This window comes from Mus pahari, chromosome 18 (genome assembly GCF_900095145.1).
Source record: "Mus pahari chromosome 18, PAHARI_EIJ_v1.1, whole genome shotgun sequence".
NCBI classification, from domain to species: Eukaryota; Metazoa; Chordata; class Mammalia; order Rodentia; family Muridae; genus Mus; species Mus pahari.
This window is the reverse complement of record NC_034607.1, coordinates 15,075,010-15,084,740: the sequence shown is the minus strand read 5'-3', so window position 1 is coordinate 15,084,740 and position 9,731 is coordinate 15,075,010. Positions and strand designations below refer to the sequence as shown.

At 48.1% G+C, this 9,731-nt stretch overlaps 1 protein-coding gene across 4 annotated transcripts in view; it reads left to right on the top strand.

The window, feature by feature from the left end:
• The first annotated feature begins 2,361 nt into the window (after nucleotides 1-2,361).
• Nucleotides 2,362-9,731, top strand: part of Taf8 (TATA-box binding protein associated factor 8) — a 20,389-nt gene continuing 13,019 nt past the window's right edge. For 2 of the 4 annotated variants that reach the window (XM_029531611.1, XM_029531610.1), the window contains exons 1-5: nucleotides 2,374-2,416; nucleotides 3,530-3,686; nucleotides 5,617-5,715; nucleotides 6,019-6,081; nucleotides 7,766-7,890. In XM_029531611.1, the coding sequence (XP_029387471.1) occupies nucleotides 2,378-2,416; nucleotides 3,530-3,686; nucleotides 5,617-5,715; nucleotides 6,019-6,081; nucleotides 7,766-7,890 (483 nt within the window). In that variant the 5' untranslated portion in view covers nucleotides 2,374-2,377. Of the gene's footprint in view, nucleotides 2,417-3,529; nucleotides 3,687-5,616; nucleotides 5,716-6,018; nucleotides 6,082-7,765; nucleotides 7,891-9,731 lie in introns of all 4 variants that reach the window. The other 2 variants (XM_021218165.2, XM_021218163.2) reach the window with 2 other exon arrangements.

Below are 9,731 nucleotides of genomic sequence, written 5' to 3'. Positions count from 1 at the left end.
TGGCGAACGCTGCCCAGGAAGTAAACAGTAGACCCGAGTTCTTAACTCTTACCAGAAACCCAGGTACCCGCGACACTTGTTATCTCACCCTTTATTTCACCTCTTCCCTAGTTATCATGTGGCGGAGACTGAGGCACGGTAAGGTTAGGTAACATGACCAGAAGTTTGAAGGCTTACAAGCCTTAGGATTCAAATCCAGCGACTGCATCTGGCCAGGCATAACCACCCCTTACCCTGTCCCCCAGATCAGGATGGATAAGGAGTGGCAATCTCTCCTGAAGAATTTCCAGACCAGAGAGGCTGATGGATATGGACACAGAGTTCTGGGAGTGAGAGAGACAGGCTTCCTTGCTCAGTTAGTAAACACTAGAGGCAACAGTGCAGGAGAATCACCCAAGGAGCTTGGTAGTAAGACAAAAGCCTGCGCCCGGGTATAGGCTGTTGCCTAGCATGCAAAAAAAAAAACCAAAAAAACAAAAAAACAAACGGGTTCCCCTAGCACTACTTACATTCAGTGGGATGGTGAATTATTGTAGCCCCGGCTCTCTGGAGAAGGAATGGGTAGGATAATCAGGGTAGAATGTTCTTTGTCATTGGTCTATTGCCTAAAGACACCACCGCACACACACGACCAAGACAACTCTTATAAAAAGAAGCATTAAGCTGGGCGTGGTGGCTCATCTTTTTAATCCCAGCACTTGGGAGGCAGAGGCAGGCGGATTTCTGAGTTCGAGGTCTACAGAGTGAGTTCCAGGACAGCCAGGGCTACACAGAGAAACGCTGTCTCGAAAAACCAAAAAAAAAAAAAAAAAAAGAAGAAGAAGCATTTAATTGGGTCTGTTTGTAGTTTTAGAGGTTTAGTCCACTGTCGTCATGGTGGGGAGCATGGCTGTGTAAATGGCGCTGGGGCAGTAGCTGAGGACCCTATGCTATATCCTGATGTGCAGGCTGAGAGAGGCACACACTATGAGACAGAGAGACAGGGATTGAGAGAGAGAGACAGAGAGAGACAGAGAGACACTGGGCCAGGTGTAGGCTATTGAAACCTCTAAGCCCATGACACCTCTCCTCTAACAAATTGCCCAACCCTGGTGACTAAGCATTCAAATATTGGAGCCTAGGGGGTCCATTCTTATTCAAACCACCACAACATTCAAGGAGCAGTGTTGCAGCAGTTAAGAGCACTATTCTCTTCTTGAGATTCAGTTCCCTGGCAGCTCACAACAGTCATACTCATAAAATAAATGCATACATTTATTTATTTAGTTTGTGTGTGTGTGTGTTTGTACATACATGTGTGAATACCCCCAAAGTCCAGAAGAGGCCTTGGGAACTGATGTCACAGGCAGTTGTGACACTCTACATGAGTGCTCAGATTTGGGTCATCTCCAAGAGCATTATGTGTTCTTAACTACTGAGCCACCTCTCTGCCCCAAAGTGTATTTTTTTAAAAAAGATTTATTTGTTTCATTTATATAAGTACACTGTAGCTGTCTTAAGACACACCAGAAGATGGCATCAAATAATTGTAAGCCACTGTGTGGCTACTGGGAATCAAACTCAGAACCTCTGGAAGAGCAAGCAGAGCCAAAGTGGTTTTTTTGTTTGTTTGTTTGTTTGTTTTGTTTTTTTTTTTTTTGGTTTTTTCAAGACAGGGTTTCTCTGTGTAGCCTTGGCTGTCCTGGTACTCACTCTGTAGACCAGGTTGGCCTCGAACTCAGAAATCCGCCTGCCTCTGCCTCCCGAGTGCTGGGATTAAAGGCATACGCCATCAATGCCCGGCGAGGGCGCCAGATCTCACTGTAGATGGTTGTGAGCCACCACGTGGTTGGTGGAAATTGAACAAAAGACCTCTGGAAGAGCAGTCAGTGCTCTTAACCGCTGAGCCATCTCTCCAGCCCCAAAGTGTATTCTTAGTCTATTTCTGAGAACTTATTTCATACAAATGGCTTTGTTTTTGTTTTTATTTCTTTTTCAGGGAAAGGGTCTCCTTAGGTAGTCCTACACTGGCCTTTAACTCATTACATAGCCCACGCTAGCCTGGAACTCTAGATCCTCTGGCCTCAGCTTCAATGTGCTAGGATTACAGACAGCAGGCTCCTGGACAAAATATGTTTCTTTTAACTCAGTGCATCTCTGAGTCCGTCTTCCAGATCAACTGCTACAGCCACTGAAGTGCCCAAGAATGGTTGGGTCACACAAAGCCACGTGAGCTTGGCATATTCCCGAGAGCCCCCCACCCCCACCGCAGACTCACACGTGTTCCTAGAGCTTTTCTACGAGGCGGGGCACCTGCGGCCCCGCCCTTCGCCACCTCCCACCCCGCAACTACAAGTCCCATCGTGCCCCGCGCTCACGCACACTACGCGAGCGCAAGATGGCTGACACGGCGGCCGGGCCCGGTGGCTCCGGAACGGTAAGGTTGGAGAGGCGCGGCGTGAAGCCGAAAGAGTTTGGGTCTTCTGGATCTCTCACACGGTTTGGGCCACAGTCTCGAACCGAGAAGCCCAGGCCAGCTCTGAGACCCGGGGCTGGAGAATATCTCTGGCCGTAGGCGGTCCCCGTCGCTTGGCACTTGGCCGCGGCCTCCTAAATTGCTGCATCTGAGACTTGATTGGCTCGTTCCCTGTTGAGGGTGGGAACCCGGAACTCCTTCTGATTGGTCTGAAGAGGCTGTTTTTATCCTCTTACTGGCCAGCCGAAGTTCTCTGCGGTGATGCCTAGCTCTCCCCTGCATCCTGGGGTGGTACCGGTTTAACTTTCCTGGTTACTGAAATGGTGTGATGGGACAAGAAGACGGTAGATTTATTCGCTCGGGACTATCATTCGTGTATATATTCTTCCTTTCCTTCTCCCTCCCTCTCCCTGCCTCCTCTCGCTCCTGCCTCTGCCTCCCTGGTGCTGGGAATAAAGGCGTGCCCACCACAGACCAGCTCGTGCATATATTCTGCTATTTTGCTCCAGAAAGAAGTGAAGGGGGCTGGAGAGATAGTTTAGTGGTTAAGACGGACTTGCTGGTCTTTCACAGGACCTGAGTTTGGTGGAGTGGCTCACAACCACCTGTGACTCCTGCTTCACGGGATCTGGGCCTCCGGGGGTGTGGCACCCGCACAAAACACAAAACACACACATCTATCTACAAGTAATTTTTTTCTTTTTTTGAGCAAGTAAGGTTTATCCTATTGAAAGTCTCCGGATTTGGATACTCAGTTATTACTCATTTAGTAAGATCTGTAAGTCTAAGAATTAAACACTGATAAATGTTTAGCAAAAGAGAACTTTTTCAGTCCAGGCAAAAGTTGGTACACATCTGCAATTCGTGGGCTGGATCGGAAGAAATAAGAGGATTGCAGTTCCAGCCTGAGCTGCATATTTAGCGTTAGGCCAGATGAGTGAATTATAGAATGAGATCCTGGTGGAGTGGGGAGAACACAGGACATTTTGTTGTTGTTGTTCTTGGTGGTATGAATTCTGTAGTTTCATTCTTGTCTGGTGGTTCTAAGTCTCTCTCTGGGCTTCTGATTTCCAGAGACCGGGAGGGAAGCAGTCCACTAACCCTGCAGACAACTACCATCTGGCCCGGAGGAGGACCCTGCAAGTGGTTGTGAGCTCCTTGCTGACAGAGGCCGGATTTGAGAGTGCCGAGAAAGCATCTGTGGAGACGCTGACAGAGATGCTGCAGAGCTGTGAGTACCAAGAAGCACTAGGCCTGCTGCCTCCTTTACAGCTCCGTGAGCTCCATCCCAGATACTCTCTCCCCTTATCTTGGAAGACTGTTAGAGACTCAGCTTTAGGCAGAAGAAACGAACATGTCCATTGTAGAATGAAACTGTTTTGATGCTTGTACATGTGGGAGAGACACACATAGCAGCCTTGTCATTTCAGTCATCTGCAGTGGCATTAAGTGTTGTACAACTCTCTGCGTTATCCATGCCCAAAGCCCTGTATCTGGATTCTGTCTTCTCCACGGGCCCAAGAACTTCTACTTTTCTGTCTTTGAATTTTTTGTTTTGCTTTGTTTTTTAATACAACCCCTCCCCACTTTGGTTTTCAAGACAGGGTTTCTCTTTGTACCCCTGGCTCTCCTGGAACTCACTTTGTAGACCAGGCTGGCTTTGAACTCATAGATCCATCTGCCTCTGCCTCCTGGTGCTGGGATCAAAGGCATGTGCCCCCACCACCCAGCCTAATCTCTCTCTCTCTCTCTCTCTCTCTCTCTCTCTCTCTCTCTCTCTCTCTCTCGATTTACTTATTTATTTTATGTATATGAGTATACGGTAGCTGTGTTCAGACATCAGCAGTCTCAGAGGCTGGAGACATTCTAGACCCAGATAAGATTGTATGGCTGCTGGAGGCTTCCAGGGCTAGGCCTAGGTTAGCAGACTGAGGTGGTGAGCCCCGAAGCTAACAATTACCTCAGGCATTGGATCCCATTACAGATGGTTGTCAGCCACCATGTGGTTGCTGGGAATTGAACTCAGGACCTCTGGAAGAGCAGTCAGTGCTCTCCCCACTGAGACATCTCTCCAACCCATCATATCTCTTTAAAAATTACTCTTCTTTCCGTGTGTGTGTGGTAGGAACTGCATGCATGCCGTAGCACATGGATGGATGTCAGAGGATAGCCTGTGGGAATCAGTTTACTCCTACCATATGAGTCTCAGAGATAGGCTCAGGTCATTGGCGGCAAGCATACTGCTGAGCCATTTCACAAGCTCGACTTTTGCTTTGTATTTTTTTCTCTGTTCTTCAGATAAGTGAGATCTGAAAATATTTGTCCTTTCTGTGCCTGGCTTGTTTCATATACATAGTATTTCAGAGTTTATCCATGTTACAGATTTCTTTCCATTTGAAGAATTTCATTCCTTATGAAGGCTGACCAGATACTCTGTTTGTCGCTGGGTATGGTGGGCACACCATAATCCTAGCCCTTGGGAGGTGGAGGCGGACATACCAGGAGTTCAAGTCCATTCCCGGCTGCACATGGAGTCTGAGGCTATATGAGAACCTGTCTCAAAACTAACAGGCAAACCGCTCCGTTGTATGTTTATATCCGAGTTGGTTTATCCATTGTTCATCTGTCAGTGATAGATTCCTTTCCACCTTTTGATTGTTGTCAATTTTGTAAATGTATTTTATTTGCCTGAGGCAATTGTTAGCTTTGCGGCTCACCACCTCCGTCTGCTAACCTAGGCCTAGCCCTGGAAGCCTCCAGCAGCCATACAATCTTACCTGGGTCTAGAATGTTCTCAGCCTCTGAGACTGCTGATGTCTGAGCAAGCTCACCCCTTCCTAGTTCCTTCTGAGCTCTGACTGGTCAGCTCAGCTGTTCTGACTCAAACTCCTCTCTAAGCTGGCTGAATCTGGCTTCTCTCGGTTCCTTTCTGAATTACTGTACTTGGCCTCCTACTAACTTGGGCCATCTGTTCTAATCTTCTGGCTCCTCATCTCTAGCTCATTCTATCCTCACCTGTGTCTAGCTTGTTCTCTGTATAACTGTCTATATATATATATATATATATATATATATATATATATATATCATAACTGGCAGCATTACTCACCTGGTAATCTTCTTTTGAACTTTGGAGAAACTCTGACCTTTGACCCTTGTAGACATCTCAGAAATCGGGAGAAGTGCCAAGTCATACTGCGAGCACACAGCCAGGACCCAGCCCACACTGTCGGACATTGTGGTCACACTGGTTGAGATGGGTAAGTGCATCTCCATTGTAGGATCACCAGGGAAGCGGGGAGACCTGGGGGTTTCCATGTCTGTTGAGTATTCTTGGATTCCATCCTATTTTCCCTGATCTGCTTTTAGTTAGAAAGTTACGAGGAAGGAGTCCTTTGACCTTGGTCTCAGAGATCTCCTAAGTCCCTGTGGGAGTTCTCTTGAGAGGCAGAATAGTGGCTAAGCTGGGATTTTAAGCCTCCTTTCCACACAGATAGCTCCCCTTTTCTGTTCAGTGTCACCCCAGGATCAGAACATGGCAATGACTGGTTTTCTCGTCCTAGGCTTCAATGTTGACACTCTACCTGCTTATGCAAAACGGTCTCAGAGGATGGTCATCACTGCACGTAAGTGGCCTTGAACCCTGATACTTAGTACGTCCTTGGTGATTGTAGTGTGCCATGGTGGCAAGAGAGGGCAGGCATCAAAGTGGCAGCTGTTTTCCTGCTGCAGGCCCCCTCCCAGTCCTTGGGGTGCTGAGCTGCTCATGGACTGGCTTTGTCTGGGCCGTGGGACTGAATGTGCAGCTCAGTCCCCAGGTAGCTGAACCCTGTCTGATATGCTGCTGTCCCGTGTTAGCCCTGAAGAGCAGACGTCTATACAAAAACCGATGGCAGTTCTTGCTTCTCTCGATCAGGGTTCTCAGGTGCTGTGGTCTGTGGACAAAGTGTGCTTGCTTTTGTCAGTAACAGTTTATTGGCTGGCAATGTGTTTACTCACCGTATGTGATCGCTTTCACGAGGCAGGGGCAGAGGTTTTTGGCTCGCTTAACCTGAACTGTTGCGTTTGGTGGACGCGCCTGTAATCCTAGCACTTGTGAGGGGTGGGGTGCTGTAGATAGTGAGGGCTATGCTAGCCTGAGCTACATAGGTGGGACTCGGGCTCAAAAAATAAGCAAACAAAAGTCTAAAATACTTATCATGTATCCTTTTATATAAAAAGATTTAGTCTGCTTTAGATAAAAGTGGGTCCCTTAAGCCAAGTAGGGAGTAACTGCTTTAGTGTTAGGACCTGAGGGGAAAATGTTGTGCTTGTTTTTGTCGGGTTGGTTTGGTTTGGTTTGATTTTTCAAGACAGGGTTTCTTTCTGTAGCCCTGGCTGTTCTGGAACTTACTCTGTAGACCAGGCTGGCCTGGAACTGAGGGATCCGCTTGCTACTGTATCCTGAGTGATGGGATTAGAGGTGTGCAGCACAGCCTCCCGGCTGTACTTGTATCTGTACGTGTGTGCATGTTCATGCCGTGGCATGTGGGTGAAGGTCAGGACAATGTTGTGGAGTTGCCCTTCTCTCTGCACCATGTGTCTCCTAGAGAGTGGCTTGGTGGCAAGTCCGTGTCCCCACTGAGCCATCCCTGCAGCCGCACTGGAGAGAAAGAAGCATTGGGAAGTGCCATTTCCTTCCCTCTGGCAGTTAGGCCCACACTGCCCCAGCTTAGCATTGGTTGTCTGCGGTGAATGCCCAACAGTGCATGTGTTGGGGACTGGTCCCCAGGGCCTCCTGTACAGTGAGCATATGCTGCACCGCTGAATTCTTCTTTTTTTTTTTTTTTTTGGTTTTTTTTCGAGACAGGGTTTCCCTGTGTAGCCTTGGCTGTCCTGGAACTCACTTTGTAGACCAGACTGGCCTCGAACTCAGAAATCTGCCTGCCTCTGCCTGGGATTAAAGGCGTGCACCACCATGCCCAGCTTCCAAATGCTCTTAATGCCCTCTGGAAAGACAGCCAGTAGCCCACACAGTCCTTAGTGAGCTCCAGCATGTTCTTTTTGTATAGTGGCTTTGGTGACAGCCACTCTCCTGATGATGCAACAGGCTTGCAGGCAGATTGTCACAGATTGAAATATCAAGCAGCAGGATTACTTGACAGGGCAAGGCATTGCGTGCTGCTGGTCTGGAAAGGTTAAGGAAGACCTTTCGTCAATAGAATTACAAAGTGCTTAATTGTGGTCCAGTGAGAAGAGAGGCGTTTGACGGAGACCATCATCTTTAGAATGTAGGGGTTGAGACATTAACTAGTTGCAATTCTGTTGCAGCTCCAGTGACCAATCAGCCAGTGACCCCCAAGGCCCTCACTGCAGGGCAGAACCGGCCCCACCCGCCACACATCCCCAGCCATTTTCCTGAGTTTCCGGATCCCCACACCTACATCAAAACTCCGGTGAGTTCGGGAGCTGCCCAGGGCCTGTGCATGTGTGAAACGCGGTTGGTGGAGGTTGCAGGGAGAGTACCCTTCAGCTCTCTGAGGACTTTCCTACAGCGATGCCATCTTGTTATGGGGCATGGTGGTTTACTCCTGTCATCGCAGCCGGTGGGAGACCGAGGATGAAGAGTCGCTGTGCATTTGAGGCCAGCCTGGGGTACAGAGTGAGATGTTGTCTCACAGAGAGAGTCAGAAGGGGAAGAAGTACAGCGTGAAGCAGCCGGGCCGGGAGGAGTTCGGGTTATTAGGAAGGTTCATGTGTGTGGGTGTTTGTCTGTGTGCACGCCATTGGACCACCTAGAATTGGATGTGGCTGCTGGGAATTTAAAGGCCACAGGAAAGGACATCAGATCACATTACAGATGGTTGTGAGCTACCGTGTGGCTGCTGGGCATCAAACTTAGGACCTCTGGAAGAGCAGTCAGTGCCCTTAACTGCTGAGCCATCTCTCTAGCCCCTGAGAATTATGATGTTAAAGTTGCCAGCACAAGAGTAGTTGACAAGAAATCATCGCTCCCACCAAACACAAAGCTCCTTAGCTACAAGGAGCAAAACTGGGAGGCTGTTCCCTGCACTTGTGCTGTTGCTAGGTGAGATGACTGGTCGTGTGGTGCTCTTCCATAGACTTCTCTGAATTTTCCAAATTTCTTATTATACAGAAGTCATTTCTACCCAGGAGAAGTTGCTTGAGATACAGGAGTTACTTGAATGTCATGAAGAACTGGCTGTAATAAGCCCATGCTGTCCTTCGGTGCTCTTGGAGAGCAATTCCACCTTCCCTCAGGCATGTTGGTGCCTCCGCAGATAGAGCTTCCTGGTTTCCTTCAAGCAGGAGTAAAGTGCAGGATGTAGGAGAGTCTTCAGGGAAGCCCCGAGGTGCAGGCTTTAGGGCAGGATTGAATGCAGCCACTGCCCTGCACTGCCGTCTCCCAAAGTGTCTGCAGACTGGGTGACTGAGAACAGTACAACACGTAGCAGTTCACAGGCCACGTTCCCTCTAGCACTGTAGGGAATCTGCTGGCCTTGCTCTGTCTGAGCGATGCCACATCTCTCCAGCATCTCTTGGTTTACAGGTGTGTCACCATGGTCTTCAAGTCCCCACATGGTGCTGGCTGTCTACCTCTCAGCTTAAAGTACTTTGTCAAAAACAAACAAACCAAACCAAAACAAAAAAACAGTATTTGCTGACAGTAGAGGGGCATGCCTTTAAACCTGGCTCTCTGGAGGCAGAGGCAGGGGGATCTGTGTGAGTTAACTAACCTGCTTTACAGAATGAATTCCAGGACAGCCAAGGCTACCCAGTGAAACCCTGTCTCAAAAAACCAAAAATAAATAGAATACTTTGTCATCCTATAAAGACACCATTTGTCTTTACTCCATAGCTTCTTCCTAATTGATGACATCTTTGGTGACTCTGTTGCCAAATAAGGTCATGTACGATGCCAGGAGGTAGAAGCTCACTACATATAACCCTTTTTTATGGGCGTACAATTCAGTACATGGCGTTAATCCTGTTTTAGTATAGTGTGTTAATGGGCCCAGACAGTCATAATAACATAAACTCCTTTTAGTGATGCTTGTTTGAGACTGAGTCTCAGGCAGCTCAGGCTAGCCGCTAACACAGAATGTAGTTAAAGATGACGTCAGACTCCAGGTCCCCCGCCTCCACCTCTGAAGTGCTGTGGTTATGAGTGTACATAGTTACCCCTGCATCAGAGAGCTTATTTACGAGTGTTATCACGTCACCTACTACAAAGTAGTGTATATTTCTTTGTACCAATTTAATTCTTTTTTTTTTT